General features: G+C 41.5%; 1 protein-coding gene across 1 annotated transcript in view; it reads left to right on the top strand.

The window, feature by feature from the left end:
* Window positions 1-10,146, top strand: part of LOC308423405 (uncharacterized protein) — a 31,072-nt gene extending 20,926 nt beyond the window's left edge. The window contains exons 6-8 of the mRNA XM_080920113.1: window positions 2,820-2,926; window positions 7,004-7,094; window positions 9,944-10,146. Of these exons, the coding sequence (XP_080776239.1) occupies window positions 2,820-2,926; window positions 7,004-7,094; window positions 9,944-10,060 (315 nt within the window). The 3' untranslated portion in view covers window positions 10,061-10,146. The remainder of the gene's footprint in view (window positions 1-2,819; window positions 2,927-7,003; window positions 7,095-9,943) is intronic.
* The last annotated feature ends 12,424 nt before the right edge of the window (window positions 10,147-22,570 follow it).

Genomic DNA, 22,570 nt, shown 5'->3' with positions numbered 1-22,570 from the left:
GATCTCCAACACTGAAAAAAAAAAGAAAGCAGGAGAGAAAACAGCAACCCGAATGACAATTCATAATCCCTTCCCTACTGTATGACCATGGCAAGTGAATAGTTGGGGAAAACTGGGTCTTTCCTTTGGGGCTGGGCTGATCACCTGAGCAGACCTTCTGGTACCTCAGCTGGAGAGTGAGCAGAGTCCTGGGGACTGAGTGGGAGGGGAAGGAGCTGTAGAGGTGGTTGTTGGCAAACAGTGGACATCACCTTTGCTGCTTCATTTTCAATCATTCCCTTGTCCTTCTAAGCTGACTGTCCCCTGACCACAAGCCTCTGTTTGGTCCTATCCAGTAAGTGTACACTTTTGCTAGCACGGGAGAGAAGTGTGTAGATGTCTCACTGTTTCTCAAACTGCCTGTCAATCAGATCTGCTTACTTTTAGTGTCTCTCTATTCTCTCAGTTGCCACTGCCAATCACAAGGCTAATGGAGATTCTGCAGCAAATGAGGTCAGATACTAGCTTCTTTATTTCTAGTTCAGAATCAATTTCTCAGAGCTCCTAAATTCCTTAGAACTCCCCCCCCCTTTTTTTTTATTAACTTCAAATTTTTTGTGTCTGGTGTTTTATTCCTGTTCATCTTTCTTGGTTTGTAGCCTTTTCTATTAAAAAAAAAAAATTGGTAACTCCACATTGTCATTCTTTAGAGTGGATACATGTAAGTGTGCCTTTGTGTTTCATCCGCTCTCTTGATCTATGGGCTGCAGTTTCACAGTCTCCCCTCTGTCTCCTCCAGGCTGGCACTGAGTTTTCCCTCTTCCTATCTGCCTTTGTTAGGGTTTTCCTGCTGTGAACAGACACCATGACTAAGGTAGCTCTTATAAGGGCAACATTTAATTGAGGCTGGCTTACAGGTTCAGAGGTGCAGTCCATTATCATCAAGGCGGGAGCATGGCAGCTTCCAGGCAGACGTGGTGCAGGAGAAGCTGGGAGTTCTACATCTTCATCTGAAGGGAGCTAGTGGAACACTGACTTCCAGGCAGCTCGGGTGAGGGTCTTAAAGCCCACACCCACAGTGACATGCTTACTCCAACAACCCTGGCCAAGCATATTCAAACCATGATACTGTCCTTGCTCTCAGCTTACTCTGATAGCACTGAGAAGTGACTACCGTTGTTTGTCACATTCCTCCACGGTCACACATTTGGGCACAGATACTGTATCTCATTTAGCCTGGTTTGTCTCCCTCTGCTTTATCTTGCATATAAGAGGAATCCACTAAATTTTGCTTGAGTTTGATTGTTTTATAGCTTCTGTACTGCCTTCAGTACAGAGGCCACCCCTGGAACCTGAGAGACCTGTGTCGGCTGCCTTGATTAACTGAGCCTTCCCAGTCTGTGTAGTAGTACAGGAAAGAAAGCATGGAGATAGACGGGAAAGAAAAAGGAGGAGCTCAGGTTGGAAAGGAAGAATGAAGATAAAGCTACAATCAGTTCATATATTTGTTGCGTAGTGAGGCTGCGTGTTTATTCGGTCTGTAACTGTTAACTGGGTTGTTTGTGACAAGAGCTGTACTTAGCCTCTGAGCTGTCTCCTGGCCCAGCTGTTTTTATTGATGATTTGTGTCTAAACTGTTTAAAGGTTCTAAGCCAGATGAATTTTGTTTTAAATGTAAAATATTTATTATTTTAAAAAAAGAATGTTTCTTAAAACCAGACTATACAACACCTTGTATATTATATATTTGTAGTGCTTGAGTATTTATTTGGAAATAACTTATAAACATAAGTTTTTATCTTCCTTTTAATGTAAAATCTATTTGTTCTACTCCTGATCAAATACATGTATCTTCTTGTTATTGTCCCTGTGGTCTGCGAAGCCCTAATTATGGTTTAAGATACATTTTTGAGTTATGTAGGGCTTTTTAAAAAAAGATTTATTTATTTTATTACTTCATGTGTGTGTTCTGCCTGCTCGCATGTCTGTACTATATGTGGTGCCTAGAGACCACAGAAATCAGAAGAGGGCCTTGGTTCCCCTGAGACTGGAGTTACAGAAGGTTATAAGCTGCCCTGTGGGTGCTGAGGATCGAACCTGTGCCCTGTGTAGTGTTTAAATAAATTGTTTTGGTTACTTTTTTGGCAGGTAGTATAACATTCAAGTGAGTGTTAGAATCAATTTAGCATAGGTCATATTAATATTTGACAATTTATAATTTAATGGTTATGAAAGGTGTGGGTTTTTTTTTTAAGATTTTTTTTTTTCTGTGATTTGAGTGTTTTGCCTACCATGGATGTTTGTGCATTACATGTGTGCCTGGTGCCAACTGAGTTAAGAAGAGGGCATTGGATCCCCTGGAACTGTGAAGTTACAGACAGCTGTTAGTTGCCATGTGGGTACTGGGAACCACCCCATTTCTCTGTAAGAGCAGTAAATGCTCTTAACCATTGGGCCATAATTTTTATATTGTGTAACCAGGACTGATAACCACTGTTAAAAAAAAGAAAAACAAACAAAAAACTAATTACCCAAGAGTACAAATCTAATCTGGCAGAGCCATAATTGAAACCTGGATCTTTTGACTCTTAAACCTAACAATGTTATTATAATGGGAAAATTTCTGAACTCCATTAGAAATTAATAATTAGGAAGTAGGGGATACAATTATAACAAAGCAAATAATTCCATTCAAAGCAAATTTTTTTGCAAGCTCCCGGGTGTTACTAGACGTGAAGTAAGTATCTCTCTGTGGTCCATACAGCATCTCTGAGTCAGTAGACATCTCCTGTGTGGCTGTGTGTTCTACTTTTCTCATCTTACTTGAACTTGTTCTTTAGGTGCTTCATGCAGACATCTGTACCCAGAGTTCACTTCTGCAAACTGCTGATGTCATTGTAATGAATAATGTCTTCGAATATTTTCTTACTGAGGCTCAACAGGCCGGGTAGGTTATTTACTGAAGCAGGAAAACTGCTGTTATTAAAATATGTTCAGTAAGGTATGAAAAGAGATTGGTGTAAGGTAGAAATGTTGTCATGCTAATTTTAAAATGACAAACGTATCTTGGGTTTTTGTTGTTTTTTGGTTTTGTTGGTTTGAGACAGGGTTTCTCTGTGTAGCTCTGATTGTCCTTGAATTCAGTCTGAAGACCAGGCTAGCCTCAAACTCAAGATATCTGCCTGTCACTGCCATCCAGCGCTCAACTTGGTTTTATTAATGTTCTTTATTTATTCTTTGACACTTTTTGTACGTGGTATTAACTTATTGTAATAAGGAAACAGACTAAATGCAAAATTTCGACAAAAAAAGATTTTGTAAGATGTATTTTAATTTTAATGTATTTATGTTCGTCAGAATGGGTGTGTAAAAGTCAAAAGAAAACTTGCAAGAGCCAGTTCTCCACCATGTGCGTTCTGGGTATTAAACTCAGGTCATTGGGCTTTATGTAAATCACCCTTATATACTCGGAGGCATCTCAGTGGGCCCTGCAGTATGTAATTTTGATGGATATAGGATGGTGGTATGGCCCCACGTTTGCTTAGGGTACAGTTAAATGGCAGTTCCCAGTGGTTCATTACACCGCTCTTTGCATTGTGCTAATCTGTTGCCTTAGCTTCTTTTTTTTTATGACAAAAGCCTCTGATAAAAGCAACTTAAGGAAGAAAGGTTATTTAGTTCCATGGTACCATTTATTTGATGGGGAGTGGAGTTCACTGCATCCACACTCAGGAATGGGAGCAGTGAGTGCATGCCTGCTAATAGCTCAGCTCTCCTCCTGCTTCAGTTAATCCAGTCAAAATAACATCCTAACAGCCAGCCCAGAGTCCCTCTTATCAGGTGGTTCTAGATTTTGTCAAATTGACACCACTAACCATCAGACCTATCATTAAATAGTTTGGCTTAACCAGGTTTAACAGGATGAGAATATTAGCCTTCAAAATTAGTTAATTATGTGTTTTCTTTTTACAGTTCTGGGGTTGAGCCCACAGTCTCATACATGCTAGGCAGGTGCTCTATCTCTGAGCTGCATCCTGTAACAGTGTCCCTGAGGAAGGAACCTCTAACAGGTTCCTGGAGTTAGCTTACTTCCCGTCACTGTGCTGTGCAGCCCAGGCTGGCCTTGAACTTGAAGTCCTCCTGCCTCTGCCTCCTGATGCTGACAGGACAAGCTTTTATCACCACATTAGCAGCTTTTTTACTTTTAAACTTAGTTGCAGATAAGAAAAACATTATATAGTTGTTGACGAGTATAATATTACTGATATATTATTAAGGCTTGAGAGAAAAATAATGTTAAACATTTTGGAGATGCACAGATTTCAAATGTTATAGGCTGTTAGTGAATTGGGGTGGGGTGCATCTTTCTGTATTCGGGTGATGAAGCAGGCCTTTATTCCCAGCACTAGGATGGAAGAGGCAAGCAGATCTCTGAGTTTCAGACCAGTCGGGGCTCCATTGTGAGACCCTGTCTCTAAACAAAAATAAAAACAGCTTTTTTCATATATTCATTCACAGAGACTACATGAGTCACTGAACAAGTAGTAGATACATGATGTTATTTAATTACTTCTATTTAGGGAACAGTGAAGTCTGGGGTGAATGTGTTACTGGCATGGCCAAGGCCATGTCAAGGACCCCACACTTTAGACTGAACTGAGTGACAAAGCTTTCCTCTCCTCCCTATAGATGTTTATAGTAGAAAATGGCTACCATGGCTTTCTACCCCTGGATGTTTACAGCCTCAAGACCACTCCCCCACAGAGTCTGTTCCTAGTGAGATTAGCTAAGCCTGTCTCCTTGTCAGCTGTACACTGAACCCCACCACCTTGTTCAGCTGTGTGTAATAACCTGCCTTTTTGTTCCACTGCATTCAATAACCTGTTCCACTGTATATAATAAACGTGCTGAGCTTCCAGGGCGATGCAGCTTCTCCAGCCAAAAGGAGAGCAAGGCCCACCCAACTTGTGTGTTTCTGATTGCCCCAGGCCAGGGCTCCAGGACCTGGACACAGAATTTCTGCAGTAGTCTACAGCAGTAAATTCAGCTAAATAGCTAGTTCAGGGCATCCTGAGCTGCGTGAGACCTTTCTCAGATAAATGAAAAGATCGTGCGAGTACAGTTTTTCAGTTTTAGTAAATGGACTTGTAAAGTACATCTTTTTTAGGAACCACATCACAATAAAAGAAAAAAGATAACTCTAGTTGAAACAGTGCTAGGTGATTACCGTTGCATTATCTTGTAAATAAGTTCTAAACTTATAAAACCTACTAGCCATAGCCTTAACCAAAAATAAATACAAATGACACCACTACCCATCCACCTCAGCAGTGACACTGCAAAAACTATGTTCCCACTGGTGGGGACAACTACCATGATCCTATGTAGTGCAGCCCGGTGCATAGCAACCTTGGGAGTCAAATACACACTGCACTCTGGCATGCATTGGTGGGTCATTGCCCTATAGAACTGGCTAGTCCCACCAAACTTTGCCGGTGCCATGTGAAATTGGAATATCATCCCAAAATACTCTAGCCATCCAAATGAAGTATGATTTAAAGCTTGATGTGAGTTTAAAAAGATCTAACATATATACCATACACATCTACATACCACTATTTTTGGTTTCTGGCTTCTATGCCCCTTGTTTTCCCAGACTCTTCATCTCCCCCAGCCCCTAGCAATCTCAGCCTAGTTCCAGTCGGAAGGACTGATTCTCGTGTGGAGAAAGTACAAGACTTTGATGCTGATCTTGCTTGACTTGTGATTCTGAAAATGCCGTTTCTCTAATTCAGAACCTTTACAGTAACCCACATCCCCATCTTGTTAATATCAGTACTTTGACCTCGTAACTTTACCAGCACCCCTCAGGAACTGGAAAATTTGCCAATTCTACTGTGTTGCTGTAGTTCTGTTTCCTGTGGGTAAACATTTTGCCCGTCTAGATTTCTAGAGACTGATTGCATTTTCTTTTGTCATCCTTATTCAGAAAGAAAAAAAAAATTCAGTGTCTGATAAAAGCTAACATGTTGGGTTTTTGTTTTGTTTAGTGAAGTTTTGAGTTCTCAGCAAAACTATAGAAAAGATAAAGATTTCCTGTACACTCTACCCCACACACCTGCAGTCTTTATCATTCCTCCCTCCAGCACAGTATGGTTCTTACGATGGGTCTCGGCACTGCATAGTCAGCAGAAGTCTCCAGTCTAGTGTTCACTCTCGGTGCTGTGCGGCCCGCGGATGTGTATGGATGTGTAGTGACACACACCTTGCCTTAAAACATAGACAATATTTTCACTGCCCTAAAAATCCCCTGCTCGGCTTTGTCCTGTTCTCTCACCTCACCCTTGGCAGCCATAGTTTTACATTTCCATCATGTGATCGTTAGAGCCATACAATCCAGGCCCTGCAGGTTAGGTTCCTTCTCTAGCGACAGGCGTGAGGTTCCTCGGTGTCTTAATGGCTTAAGCACACATTTCTTTTTAGAGCTAAACAATGTGCAGCCTATACATGTCACAATTTATCCATTCCCCTACTGAAGGATGTTATGATTGCTTCCAAGTCTGGCAAATTATGAATAAAACTACAATAAATAATTATGTACAGATCTTTTTTTGTAGATACATGTTTTCGACTTCTTTGTGTACGTAGCAAACTGTACAGTTGCTGGGTTGTATATTAAAGGCGACATCCAGGGTTTTGTTGAATTTTTGTTATCACTTTGTTGGGATGAGGTCTAACGCTATAGCCAAGGCTGGGCCTTGAAGCTCATTTTGAACCCCAGGCTGGCCTGTAACCCAATAGGAGCCTCCTGCCTCCGTTTCCTCAGTGCTGGGATCCCAGGTGTGTACCACCATACTTGGATGGGGCTGTGACGTAGAAGTAGAGCAGATTGCTTAACAGGCTTGTGGGTCTGCTCCCCATCAAGAGAGAACAAGGAGACAATGAACAAGAGAGCTATCTTTATTCTGATTAGCATGCAATATTATCTTACTGTTTCACTATATCTGTTTTTAATGTGTTCTAGTGCCTGGAATTACATCATCCATAATGTAAGAAAACGAGGATCGTTATTAGTAACAGTACCAAGTCTCCAAGAGTCTCTCGTGGGTCTAGAGGTATGTAGCTACTTTTCCTACTGTTGGTTGGTTGGTTGGTTGGTTTTGGTGGTGACAGGAATTAAACCTAGGGCTCCTGAGCTCGGTGTAGTAACAAGCCCTTCAATCCAGCACTCAGGAGGGAGAGGCAGATAGATCTCTGAGTTTGAAACTAGCCTGGTCTATAGAGATAGTCAGGATAGCCAGGGTTACACATAGAAAAATACAATAAAAAAACAAGGCCCCCCCAGGGGGGCAGGGAGCTCTTGCCTATCAGGCAAGCACTGTACTGATCTATATCCCCAGCCCTTCAACATTTTTCTTATCTAAATGTTTCTTTTCTGATAACTATTATAACATTCTAGAAATGTAATACTGTGTTACGAAAGTACTGCTTTGTGGTTTATCTTCTACCCTCAGAACACTGCAATGCAATTCATGTATGGATATTGGATATAGACTTCTGTATTCTTCTATACAATTTTCAATAACTGTGGGGTCATAGTTATAGGCTAATAAACACTACTGAGTCGTGGGTAAGAGCCTTAGCATCCACATCATAGCTAAGGAGGAAGGTTAACAAGCCTGCACCCCAGCTACATGGAAGGCTGAGGCAGAAAGATCTTGAACCCACTGGGTTGAGACCAGCCTGGTTAACAGAACCCCCTTCTCAAAACCGAAACTGGAAAAACGAATACCTACATCATAACATTGTCCTCTGGCACAGAAGGAAGGGGTGAACGGTGCATTGGAGGCCAGGCAGACCACATATGGAGACTTGTCATGCAAAGTAAAGGGCTGCAGCGGGGTCAGAGTTGTCCAGGGATTTTTTAGACCTTGGCCTCAGCTGCTGTAGTTCACCGTGATGATGGATGCTAAGTCCAGTCAGTTTCATAGACTGTAGGACCACCTGGGATCTCAGCCCTGGTCCTCATGCTTGTGATACATCTCTGCTGCCCTGATTCTGCTTGTTACAGCAAAGGGAGTAGTCCAGAAAATGTAAAGGAAGGTATTAATCCCCAGTTCCCTGCTTTATCAGAACAGTGGTCCTATCATAATTTTTCATTCTCACAGAAGCATTCCTTTTAAAATATATTCTTGGTCAGGCATAATGGTGCATGCATTTAGTTCCAGCACTTGGAAGGCAGAGGCAGGAGAATGCCTAAGTTTAAGGGCAACCTGGTCTGCAGAGTGATGTCCATGCCAGCCAGAACTATAGTGAGATTTGTTTCAAAAAATATATTATTTTTAAATTTCTAATTTATAGGGCTGGAGAGATGGCTCATTGATTAAGAGCATTGACTGCTCTTCCAGAGGTCTGAGTTCAAATCCCAGCAACCACATGGTGGCTCACAACCATCTGTAATGGGATCTGATGCCCTTTTCTGGTGTGTGTGACAACAGCTATGGTGTACTTATATATAATAAATAAATTAATTAAAAAAGACGTTATTTATGTGTGTAATAATCTGGCTGCATGTATGTATGGTCATCACATGTAAGCCTGCTGCTCACATTGGTCAGAGGAGAGCTTAGGAATGGTTGTGAACCACCATGTGAGTGTTACACAGCCACTGACACCCGTAATCTCAGCAAGCCAGAGACAGCCACGAGGAGATGCGTGAATGACTTCAAGATCATTTTGGCCTATAAAAATGGCGTGTACCAGCCACATGAGCAGACATGCACACAAGTAATAAATACAATGAAATATTAAAACTTTCAAAATTAGACGTGTTGGTACAATAACTCCTGTGTGTGGAAAGCTAAGGCGTGCAGACTGAGAGCTGGCTGCAGGCTGCCCGCCTCAACCTAAAGTCTACCAAAGGAGCCTAGACTTAAACTTGGCGACTTCATTGCTTTCTCACTTATGAAAACAATTTCACATGATCACTGTGGTTCAGCAGGCCAAAAGTTCTGTTGTTCAGGCCTGGAAACTGGGGTTCGGCCTCTAGATTCTCCAGAAGGGGAGAGGTGACTGTGAAGAGCTGTCCTCGAATGTCCACATCACGTGTGTGATAATTGCTGAATTTAATAGGAAAAGGACTTTAAACAGATATGTACAATAACGGCTCCAGAGTTTTGTGGAGGCTCAGGTTTACAGTGTGAAGGGGACAGTCTCATTCTCAATCAGGTTATAGAGGGACATTGCTCCTCTCCAGTACTATGGGATGAGAACAAGCTTTCTGTGCTTTATATTCCCATTGCTCTCATCTTTGATGATGTAATCCTTATGACAATTATTACACTACTTACAGTAAAATAATTACTCTAGGGGCTGGAGAGATGGCTCAGCAGTTGGAGCACTAGTTACCCTTGCAGATGTCCTGGGTTCAGTTCCCAGCATCCACATAGTGGCTCACAACCATTTATAACTGTAGTTCCAGGATAATTCGTCTTCTGAACCCCGTGGCACCAGACACCCATTGGTGGTTCACAGTCTACATGCAAACAAAACAGTCATAGACATACATAAATCTATAAAAGCATTTTATATTTTAAAAATTTGTGAAAATTAGTTTCAAGTTCCAAAATCAGAGTAAAACAAAAATTATTCCTATGGTATTAGGTAAACTTAGTCTGTTTCTCATAGTAAAAATCCCACTGTGGAGGGAGCAGTTTAAAGCACAGGACCTGCGATTGGTTCCCAGCACTTGTATGGCAGTTTAGGGAACCTGGCTCCCTCTTGTGGCCTTCTTGGGGACCAGGCACAGGCACAGTACACATACATGCATGAAGACAACATTTATAAATATAAACTAAAAAATCAGTCTCTGAGAAAAATTCATTGTGTAACTTCCTTAGGTTAATGTTGTGGACTTCCGAATAAGGATTGTTCTGAGGTTTCCGTGTTTGTGCTTTTCCCACAGGTTGATATACAGCTGTCCTCCTGGGTGGAAGAGGTGCCTCTGAGCCTCGATGCATACTCACAGTGGGACATTGACCAAGAAGCTCTTCAACAAATCCACTTATATAAGATTCTCTAGCACCAAAGCAACCTGGTGCGATACCTTAGTCCATGTGCTTTGTACGGTCCCTTCGAGCTCTGACAGAGCGCGTGCAGCAGCAGTGTGTGGGTAAATGGCTGTGTCATAAGGAATTAAAACAGTTATCTGAAATGTTTTGCTTGCCCTTTTATTTTGTTACAAACATAGCTTCTCTGTGTTTAATTTACAAGTCACATCCAAATAGGACTTGAAGGAAGCCTGACAGCAGCTTCTTTGATGCAAGGGAGGAGGAAACTGAAGGTCTCACTGTATCTGATTTATTATGTTTCCGAACTAGAACTCATTTTTTTTATTTTTTATTTATAAAGGTTTCCAGAAAAAAAGTGGAACTAGACAGAGCCCCCACATAATATGTGGACACTTTGGATCAAGCGGCTTTAAGTTAAAGTACCTAAGATTCTTTCTCCTTCCGGAATTTCTCCTTATTTCCCCTTTTTTCCAAGACGGTTTCTCTGTAGCTCTGGAAGTTGCTTTGTAGACCAGGTGGGCTCAAAACTCTGCCTGCTTCTGTAACTAAAGGCATGCACCTCCACACCAGACTCGACTTTGTTGTTTTGTTTTTTTTTTTTTTTAAGTGAACAATTTTATTTTTAAAAACAAAGGTAAATGTACAGATTTTAAAAGCATTTTTTGCATAAAAGTATACGAATACATTTTTGTCAGTACTTGATATTTTTTAAATGTTTGATAGTATGCCTTAAAATCTTACTAGTTACAATGAGCATAAAGTACATGTAAAACAGGATGTAACCTGGAAATAGTCAAAGTTGTCTTGGTGTGTAAAGATTAAGCATAGTGATTTTTCATTTTCTTTCTTTTTTTTTTTTTTTTTTTTTGGCCTTTGTTTTTCTTGAACTTCATATAGTCTGTAAGTTGTTTCTGGGGTGTTCAGAGCTTTCTGGGGTTAGTATCCAATTATCAGTGACTTCATATTATGTCTGTTCTTTTGTGACTGGGTTACCTCACTTAGGATGATATTCTCTAGATGCATCCATTTTCTTAAGAATTTCATAAAGTCATTGTTTCTGATAGCTGAGTAGTAATCCATTGTGTAAATGTACCACAATTTTTGTATCCATTCATCTACTGAAGGACATCTGGGTTCTTTCCAGCTTCTGGCTATTATAAATAGGGCTTCTATGAACATTGTGGTGCATGTGTCTTTGTTGTATGTTGGAGCTTCTCTGGGGTATATGCCCAGAAGTGGAATGACTGGGTCTTCGGGTAGTGCTATGTCCAATTTTCTGAGGAATCGACTTTGTTTTTTTTTTAAATGTCTCTTTGCATAGACCAAGCATCCCTCAAATCACAGTCCTCTTTGTATGCCTGAGGATAATGAGCTTTTCAAAAGCAAAATATATTTCCAATTTTTGGCTTCAAAGGAGGAGGAGACAAATCCTGATAATCTATAAAAGAACAGCCTGAAACAATGACTCAGCATTTAATTCCATCCTTGTTTATTTTCTTTGCCAAACACATTTTTTAGGCCAGACTACAAGGTGTAAGTAAGAGCCGTGCTCTGTGTGAAAGTGAAGCCCAGACTTGGGAGTTAGAAGATACCCTACTAGAAATACAGCTTTATTTTCTCATACGTAGGAAGAGAAACTGTACCTGAGCCTTTCTGAAAATCCATCTGCCTCGGGCACTGTAGGGCCCATGATTTATGGTGCATGATGAAGCTTAGCACGGAGGAGCTGGAGCCGTCCTACACTCCTGGTAAAGGCTCAATGGTTTGTGCTTTGGGAAAGCTTGACAGCTCCTCAGACCGCTGAAGAAAGGTTCTGAGAGACCTAGCGCCCCTACTGCTAGAAATACACCCTAGAGAAAGGGAAATGAGTCTATTGACCAAAGTTTACAAGTTCCTATCATAGCCAGGGGTGTGGCGACATCAGCCTGGAATCCCAGTCTCAGGAGCCTGAAACAAGATTGCCAGTTCTAAACCAGACTGGGCTACATGGCAAGCTCCTTTCAATAATGGGGGTGGGGTACATGCCGGATTTTAGAGGGTATTAAGAATCACAGATTTCATCAGGGAATCAGGGTAATTGTAGCACCATCCCTATTGCACGTAAGCACAAAGGCCTGACTGAAAACTAACCCCAGAGTCTTCTATTTGTGTTCTCATGCATGTATCAAGGAGACTTGGATGTTGGCTGTATTCATAGTTTTTACCCATTTATAGCACTAGGGACACATTTTACTTTATGAATGATTGCACACGGTGATACTTGGTGACTAAGGTCCCAAAGACAAAGGGTGCCCCCAAATCAATATGGCATCAGGTCTAAAACCAGAGGGATAGGCTAGCCTTTTTTCCCATATCAAATAAAAGTTTGCTTGGGATATAGACAGGTTAGTGTGGGGCCAGTATACATGTGTATTTGAAACTGAAGGATCGGGGCTAGAGTATGGTGCTCTACACCTCTACACTCGGGAGGCAGAATGATGAATCCAAGGTCATCATTACCGTCTGACCAGTGGTAACTCTAACCCCACCATACCAATATAATCCTCTAGCCTGAGTTGCCAAATGACAGAAAAGGAACTGAAGAATTGTTTGTCAAGGAAATCTTAAACGTGAAGTAGGAGCTTTATTTTCCCCCTTGGACTATTGAAAAAGATGGCATATCCCAGATGAGCTATTTCACTGTTTCCAACCAGAATAAATAATCTTCTTTGGGCAAACAACAGTGTGGAAACAGTTCTCATAGTAGTCACAACTGGAAGGGTTGTTCTTGGCGACCTCTGGGTAGCTCCAGTAGACCTTGGGATCAGCCTGGGAGTTTCTGCCAGTACCCCTGGCAGGTGAATGGAGCCTGAGCTGGTTGTATTTGGGGGTTCTCCACTAGCTGCAACAGAGTTTGAGGTCAGATGGGATGGTTACAAAACAAGGAGGATGTGGTTTCCTGATGCAGCATTATTTTCCAAAATACTTCTACACTATAAATGAAAAAATACTGGAATAGCCAATTCCAGGATTTGTGTAGCATTGTATCACACAATGAGACCCCATCTCAAAGAAAACATGCCAAACAGTGAGGGTGCACATCTTTAATCCCAGCACTTAGGAGGCAGAGGTAGGAGGACCTCTGTGAGTTATAGGACAGCCAGGAGTATCTTGAAAAACCAACAACATAACATATAAAAACATAAAAATAAGAAAAAAATTCTAACTATTAGAATTTATTGGATCTTAAAGCCTTTACCAGAGAGGCTCTTAACTAGTTGGCCTTGATCTATGGTACTGTGTATAAAACATGACCCTGCACACTACATCCTCTTGCCTCCAAAGTGCTGGGACTGGAAGCACGTGCAAATAGAACTATTAATAGCTTCTCTTTTTTCTTTTGTTTTGGTTTTGTTCGTTATATTGTTGTTTTTGACTGTTTTGGATTTGTTGTTTTGTTTCAGTTTTTGTTTTTGTTTTTGAGACAAGGTTTCTTTGGGTAGCCTGTCCTGCTGTCCTGGAACTCACTATTTAGACCAAACTGACCTCAAACTCACAGAGGCCCAACTGCCTCTGCCTCCCTAGTGCTGGGATAAAGATGTGTGCCACAATGCTCAGCTCTCTTATAACTTCACAGAAATCACTGTGCTCATTTATTTTATTAAACATTTTCATACAATATATTCTGCTTATGGTCTCCCTCCCCTCAACTCCTCCCAGATCTTCCCCAACTCCCTTCCATCAAAATCTACACCCTTTCTTTTTATCTCTCATTTAGAAAAGACAGGCTTCTGAAAAAAAAATAAGATAAAACAAAAAACGGAAGTGGGGAAAAGAAACAAAGAGACCCAAGAAAGAGCACAGGAACACATACAGATGTGGGAACATCTGTGTCCTCACACACAGAAGGCTTATAAAAATGCAAAACTAGAAACCCTAATATATATGCAGAAGACCTGTGGGGGGAGGGAGTCCCTGACACAGTATTATGAGACAAAGTTCCTCCAAAAATGCCATTGAGATCAGTTTGTGTTGGCCACCTACTACTGCTGGACATGTGGCCTGCCCTTAAAAATGGTTCGGATACAGACTGAGACCCCTGCTGCGTTCAGAAGACCTTGTTCCTTGGTGTCCTCAGCCTCTGGCCCCTCCACTCTGTCTACCCCTCCTCTGTAGAGTTCCCTACACCCTGAAGAGGCACATTGAGGAAAACACTTCATTTAGGACTAATTATTCCAAGGCCTCTCATTCTCTACCTACTGTGCAGCTGTATTTGTTCCTGTCTACTGGAGGAAGTTTCTCTGATGATGGCTGAGCAAGGCACAGATCTGAATATAGAATGTCATTAAGAGTCATTCTATTTACTGTGTTCTCACCTTGTTGGTCTCAATTGTCTGGGGGCCGAATGATCTTTTCATAGGGGTTATCTAAGTCCATCAGTATTGAAAAACATATTACAATTCATAAGAGTAACAAAATTATAGTTATGAAGTAGCAACAAAAGTAAATTCATGGTTGGGTCATCACAACCTGAGGTCACCTAACTGTATTAAGAGGTCACAGCATTAGGAAGGTTGAGAACCACTGCTTGGATAGAACAGTAGTGTGTGGTTTTACCCTAGATTCCTGGCCTCTCTAGTCCCAGGTTCTTGACAACTGAAGAAGTGTCAGAGATGAGTTTCATCTGTTGGTTAAATGCAGTCAGACATTTGCTGAGGTGGTTTGAATAGGTTTGGGCTCCACAAACGCATGTGTTTGGATGCTTGGCCCATAAGGAATGACACCATAGGGAGATGTGGCCTTGTTGAAGTAGATGTGGCTTGTTGCAGCAAGTGTATTACTGTAGGGCTGGGCTTTGAGGTCCCCATGCTCAAGCTGTCTATGCCCAGTGTGGCTCATGGGCTCCTTCTGCCCACAGATCAAGATGTAGAACTCTCGACTACTTCAGCACCATGTCTGCCTGCATGTTGCCATGATGATAATGGACTCAATCTCTGAACCTGAAACCAGCCCCAAATAAATGCTTTTCCTTTATAAGAGTTGCCTTGGTCATGATGTCTCTTCACAGCAGTGGAACCCATCTGGACCTGGGGTTTTTTGTTTGTTTGTTTGTTTGTTTTGTTTTGTTTTGTTTTGGTCTGGTTTTTGGTTTTTGTTTTTGTTTTTGTTTTTGTTTTTTTTTGGTTGGGAGGCTTTTGATGACTGCTTCTCTTTCTTTAGTTGTTCTGGGATTATTTAGATGGTTTACCTGGTCCTGGTTTAACTTTAGTATCTGGTATCTGTCTAGGAATTCATCCATTTCCTCCAGATTTCCCAGCTTTGTTGAATATAGGCTTTTGTAGTAGGATCTGATGATTTCTTGAATTTCCTCAGTTTCAGTTATTATGTCTCCACTTTCATTTCTGATTTTGTTAATTTGGATGCTGTCTCTTTGCCCTCTAGTTAGTCTGGCTAAGGGTTTATCAATCTTGTTAATTTTCTCAAAGAACCAGCTCTTGGTTTTGTTGATTCTTTGAATGGTTCTTTTTGTTTCTATTTGGTCCATTTCTGCCCTAAGTATGATTATTTCTTGCTGTCTACTCCTCTTGGGTGTATCTGCTTCCTTTTCTTCTAGAGCTTTCAACTGTGCTGTCAAGTTGCTAGTGTATGCTCTCTCCAGTTTCTTTTTGGAAGCACTCAGAGCTATGAGTTTTCCTCTTAGTGTTGTTTTCATTGCATCCCATAGGTTTGGGTATGTTGTGTTTTCATTTTCATTAAATTCTAGAAAATCCTTAATTTCTTTCTTTATTTCTTCTTTGACCATGCTATCGTTTAATAGAGCATTGTTTAGTCTCCATGTGTATATGGGCTTTTTGTTGTCTTTGTTGTTATTAAAGACCAGCCTTAGACCATGGTGATCTGATAGGATGCATGGGAGTATTTCAATCTTCTTATATCTATTGAGGCTTGTTTTGTGAAAGATTATATGCTCAGTTTTGGAGAAGGTGCAGTGAGGTACTGAGAAAAAGGTGTATTCTTTTGATTTAGGATGAAATGTTCTGTAGATGTCTATTAATTCCAATTGGTTCATAACCTCTGCTAGTTTCACTGTGTCCTTGTTCAGTTTCTGTTTCTATGATCTGTCCATTGATGGGATTGTGGTGTTGAGGTCTCCCACTATTATTGTGTGGGGTGCAATGTATTTTTTGAGCTTTAGTAGGGTTTCTTTTATGAATATGAGTGCTCTTGTATTTGGAGCATATATGTTAAGGATTGAGAGTTCCTCCTGACAAATTTTCCCTGTAATGAGTAAAAAGTGTCCTTCCTTATCTTTTTTGATAACTTTTGGTTGAAAATCTACTTTATTTGATATTAGAATGGCTAGTCCAGCTTGTGTTTCTTGGGGCCGGTTGCTTGGAAGGGTTTTTGCCCAACCTTTTACTCTGAGATAGTGTCTGTCTTTGTCTCTGAAATGAGTTTCCTGTATGCAGCAAAAGGCTGGCTTCTGTTTATGTATCCAGTCTGATAGCCTATGTCTTTTTATTGGGGAATTGAGTCCATTTATGTTAACAGATATTAAGGAATAGTGGTTGCTGTTTCCTGCTATTTTTGCTTTTACAGGTAGAATTGTGCCTGTGTGTCTTTCTTCTTTTGGTTTTCTTGCTTTTATTTTCTTGTTTTTACTAGGATGTAGTTTTCCTCCTTGTATTGGGTTTTTCACCTATAATTAGTTGTAGTGCTGGATTTGTGGTCAGATATTGTGTAAATTTAGTTTTGCCCTGGAATATCTTGGTTTCTCCATCTATGGTGATTGAGAGTTTTGCTGGGTGGAGCAACTTGGGCTGACACTTGTATTCTCTTAGGGTCTGCAAGATGTCTGTCCAGGATCTTCTAGCTTTCATAGTCTCTGTTGAGAAGTCGGGTGTGATTCTGATTGGTCTGCCTTTATATGTTACATGACCTTTTTCCCTTACTCCTTTTAGTATTCTTTCTTTGCTTTGGGCACTTGGTATTTTGACTATTATGTGTCGGGAAGAATTTCTTTTCTGGTCCATTCTATTTGGAGTTCTGTAGGCTTCTTTTATGCTCATGGTCATCTCATTCTTAAGGGTAGTAAAGTTTTCTTCTACGATTTTGTTGAAGATATTTACTGTGCCTCTTACTTGATATTCTTCGCCCTCTTCTATTCCTATTATCCTTAGGTTTGATCTTCTCATTGTGTCTTGGATCTCCTGGATATTTTGGGTTAGGAGCTTTTTGGCTTTTGCATCTTCTCTGACTGTTTTGTCTATGTTTTCAATGTTGTCTTCAGCCCCTAAGATTCTCTTTTCTATCTCTTGTAGTCTGTTGGAAATGCTTGCTTCTGTGACTCCTGATTTCCTTTTTAGGTTTTCTACCTCCAAGGTTGTCTCTTTTAGTGTTTTCTTTATTGTTTCCATTTCCATTTTAAATTCCTTCTTCAATTCCTTCATCTCTTTGGTTCTGTGTTCCTCTAGTTCTTTGATTTCTTTGAGTGTTTTTCGTGTTTCTTCTTTAAAAGCTTCTATTTCTTTATGCTTTTCCTCCCATTCTTGTTTAAAGATCTCCATCATCATCTTGAGGTATGATTTCAGTTCTGAGTCTTCTTTTTCTGGAGTGTTTGGCATTCCGCTATTTACTGTGATGGGAGAACTGGATTCTAATGTTGCCAGGTTGTCTTGGTTTCCATTGGGTAAGTTTTTTCGCTTTCCTCTTGCCATCTTGTTGTCTGTGATTATACGTGGTCATGTCAGTGATTGGTTCCCATCTCTCCCATGTACCTGGCCTGTGTTCCTGGATCTCTGCTGTTTTAGGTGGCAAATGGCTTGAGCGTTTGGTCTGCATGCAAGGGCCTTCCAAGTGGAAACCGAGTCCCTACGGCAGAGTTCCTGCTCCCCTGAACCAATGGGGGGGTCGCACTTTCCACGCGCCAGGCCTAACCCTCTCTGCACCCCGGCTACTCACAGAGCAGTCTCACCAGGCCTGCGTCCCCGGATCTCCCACCTTTTTCTTTGGTACCATGCAGAGCACCTTCTAGCACCATGAACTTTAGACAGTAGGGGTGAAGGTTCTAGGTAGGCACCAGACATGTCTCCATGTTCAGTGAGTTGTATAAGTATTGTCTTCAGCAATAGGGACTTAATGTCAATTTGTGGAGAGCAACCAATTGTCATGGCAACAGCCTGGGATGTCATTGTGCTCTTATAATGAAACCAGTAGGGTAGATGAAGGCACTTGCCATCAACCCTGAAGACCTAAAGATTCCCATGGGATAGGAGAAAGCCTATTCCCATATGCACGAATGTATGTGCCAGTGTGCCTGGACTCATATACATACACACAATAAGTAAATATAAGATGAAACCAGTGCTCTCAGATGCCAGCTTTATTGCTTGTTTCTTTCAGTCCAGCATTTCTGAAGGTGCTGCAATACTACTTAGCACAAACTGCATGGAACCAACTTTATTCCATCTCCCTGCTCCACATATCCATCTACTTACTATATTTACTCAGGTAGAACATATCAGGTATTAAACTGACTAAAATTCAAGGGAGTTTACATCAGATCCCACATGGCTGCAGTTACAGACTGTTGTGAGTTGCCATGTGGTACTAAGAATTGAACTCAGGACCTCTGGAAGAACAACCAGTGTTCTTAACCGCTGAGCCATCTCTCCAGCCCATGTGATTGCATTTTTAAGGTTTATTTATTTATATGTGTGCAGTACCTCAGAAGAAGCTACAGGATCCCTTGGAGTGGTGAGCTGCCTAATGTGGGTGTTAAGAAGTAAAATGGGGTCCTCTAGAACAACAACAAGTGCTTTTAACCACTGAGCAATCTCTTCATTGCCTAATAGCATATTTGAAATATTAATAGAAAGAATGGCTTCCTGATTTACAAATTGCCGGTTATAGTAACTGTTCATTCAGATAATAGTTTATAAATGAGGTGATATTTGTAATTGGTAATGTTTGTGGTAATATGGTAAAGTGTTCGCCTGATATGGACAAGATGCAGACTCAGTCCTGCCACTGTCATAAAACAAAAATATTGGTAACCATTTTTTCCTTTGGCTTATCAAGACAGGGTTTCTCTGTCTAGCCCTGGATATCCTGGGACTCACAATAGACCATGCTGGCCTTGAACTCACAGAGATCCTCTTGCCTCTGTCTCTCAAGTGCTGGGATTAGAGGTGTGCACCACCACTGACAGACTGAACTAAGTATTTTCAACGAGACATTTTTGTTTTAGGGTCTGAGATATAACCCAGTTGGTAGAGTGTTCGCCTGGTAAGCAAGAAGCTCGGGGTTTTATCCCCTGCATCATATAAACTAGCACAGAGGCACATGCCTGTAATCCCAGCACTCGGGAAGGGAAGGCGGGAGGACCAGGATTTCAAGGTTGACACACTAAGGTGGTTCTCCAGACTTATGGTCAACACAGAGTATCGACTTCTGAAAGCTGTCCTCTGTCCTCTACAGGCATGGCATGTATCTCACATGCACACACAGAGAGACAGACAGACACGCACAGAGACACAAACACACACACATTTGTTTTAAATAGAAATGAATAATTAAACTACCCACATATACTAAAACATGCCATGGACTAGATAGTTCTCTCTATAAGGAAATGGATACATTTATTCTTCTTTCAGAGAAGAAGCTCTTGGACATGATCTTAATATTTGTCTGTACTTAAACTTACTTGAAAATGTTTAATCACAAAGTGATAAGCACACAAATTGAAAGTACAATGTGCAATAGCAACTTTTTTGGCCCTTTTTAAAAAATGTATTTATTTATTTATTTTATCATGTGAGTACACTGTAGCTGTCTTCAGACACACCGGAAGAGAGCATTGTTTCCATTACAGATGGTTGTGAGCCACCATGTGGTTGCTGAGAATTGAACTCGGGACCTCTGGAAGAGCAGTCAGTGCTCTTAACCACTGAGCCATCTCTTCAGTCCCCCCAGGCCTTTTTATTTTCAAACAAAAGTAATCTAAGTACTCTCTCTCTCTCTCTCTCTCTCTCTCTCTCTCTCTCTCTCTCTCTCTCTCTCTTTCTCTCTCTTTCTATATATATACAGAAACACAAAAGCACACACACACACATATATATATATATATATATATGTTTTTCAAACACAGACACATGTGTGTGTGTGTGTGTGTGTGTGTGTGTTTGTGCGTGTGTATTCAAACACAGAAGCCACAGGCACAGGCAGATGAACCTCTGTGAGTCTGAGGTTAGCTTAGCTTGGACTACATAGTAAAACCCAGGCCAATCAAGACTACTTAGTGATATCCTGTCTCAAAATTACAAAGGGAGAGCTGGAGAGATGGCTCAGTGGTAAAGAGCACTGACTGTTCTTCCAGAGTCCTGAGTTCAATTCTCAGCAACCACATGGACTCGCAACCATGTGTAACTGCAGTCCCAAGAACCCAGTGCCCACTTCTGGCCTCCACCACTACGAGGCAGGAATGTAGTACACAGACATACATGTAGGCAAAACACCCATACCCATAAAATGAAGTTAGATGTTTTAAAAACAAAAATAAATAGCTTTCAAGGCTTCTATTTCTGTGGTTACAAATATTGTCCAACTAATTGAGAATGAATGCTGTCTTGTATGCCTCTAATAAAATACAAAGTAAGTGCTCAACAAATTCTTGCTGATGACTGAGGTATCCCAAAATTTGGTCTTTGTGATGGATGGGTCATACTGTAGAGTCCAAGAGGCCTCAGACTGGCATGCCTCCTCCCTAATGCTGCAATTACAAGTGTGTATCACCAGGCTTGGCCCAGAGTTGCTTTTGGATTATAAATCTCAGCAACACTTGGCTGGTTTGGTGGGGGAGGGGAAAGCCTGTTTGCTCAGTCGGAAAAACAGCCACGAACCACAAATCGTGAACAACGATTTTAAGTCACAAAGCCATCTTTGTTTTCGTGGAAAGTGTTCTTCCTTCCCTCAGCAGTCTTTCCATTCCTGACCACAAAGTCATAAGGGCATCATTATCAATAACACCATCTCTGCACGGAAGATATTCCTTCATGCCACCGCCTGCTGAGCTGGCATTCTTTCTTGGTGACTTCCTTCATTGTTCCTACATCAGGCTGCTTCAGCGTGGCTCCCAATGACCCCATCTGCAGTTTTTACATCTTACGTAATTTCCTCCTTCACAGCGTGTTAGAGCTTGTTCTTAATGTATGAAATATGGCAACATTATATAAAGTCCCGTCTGAGATTAGAATGATAAAGACTCGACCGTCTGTCCATCTCCTCCGCTCTTGCACTTGTTTAATTGAGTGTCACCCGCTGGGTAGGTTCATAAGGCAAAGAGAGTCAGTAGTGAGCCAGCCTGGGGAGTGTGCTCACCTGTAATTCCAGCACTCTGGAGGCAGGGACAAGAGGATCAGCAAGAAGCTCAAGGCTAGCCTGACAACACAGTTAATTCGAGGATAACCTGGGCCATATGTGACTTAAAGACACAAAGCTATCCCTACAACATTCTAGAAGAAAATAATCCTTGCGAGTACCTAAACTGCCTTTCAGGTGACTGCAGCATCAGCCAACGCCCTGCAGACAGCTTGTGAGGAGCTCACAGCTCACGGCTAACAGCGGTGTCGGAGATGATGGAAGACAGCAATGGTTTATTGCCTTTTGATCCGTTTCCGCCGTCCTGTGAGTGTTAGGAGTTTCTCCCATGTGCCACCATGCCTAGTTTTACTCAGTTTTTAAAAAGATTTATTTCTGTATGTTTATCTGCATGCGACATGTGTGTGGTGCTTGTAGAGACCAGGGATGGTGTTGGCTCCCCTGGAGCTAGAGTTACAGCTGGTTTTGAGCCCCATGGTATGACGGGTGCTGGGACTGAACTCCAGTCCTCTGGGAAGCAGCAGCAAGCACTCCACAGCCGCTGAGCCATCCGCCAGCTCCAAGTTTTATTTAATTTGGGCGATAATGTTTTACACAGAAAGCAGCAATTAATACATCCAGTCATGATAGTGCATGCATTAATTAATCCTAGCACTCAGGAGGTAGAGGCAGGAGGGATTAGAAGTTCAAGACCAGCCTCAGCTACATAATGAGTTCAAGGCCATCCTGGGGTACACAAAAATCCATTTCCAAATAAATAAAGAAGGTGGGTCAGCTGGGTCAGTGAAAGCAGGTGAAAGTGCTGGCAGAGCAAGCCTGGTTCAAGCACTGGATCCCACTGTGAAGGAGAGAGCACACTCCTCAAAGTTCCCACTTACTTCTCCATGAACACACCCCAGTTCAGGGTCACCTGAAGTCTCTCTCTCTCTTCTCTCTCTCACACACACACAGACACACATGCACAAAGACACACACAGAGACATATACACACACACAAAGACACACACTCACACACATATACACATAGATACACAGACACATAGACATGCTCACACACACAGACACACACACACATTCATACACATAGACACATAGACACATAAATATACACAGACACATAGACACACAGACACCACAGACATATACATATACACACACAG

Source organism: Micromys minutus (genome assembly GCF_963924665.1).
Source record: "Micromys minutus genome assembly, chromosome: 1".
NCBI classification, from domain to species: Eukaryota; Metazoa; Chordata; class Mammalia; order Rodentia; family Muridae; genus Micromys; species Micromys minutus.
Note: the sequence above shows the minus strand (reverse complement) of the source record. Positions and strands in the feature narration are given on the sequence as shown.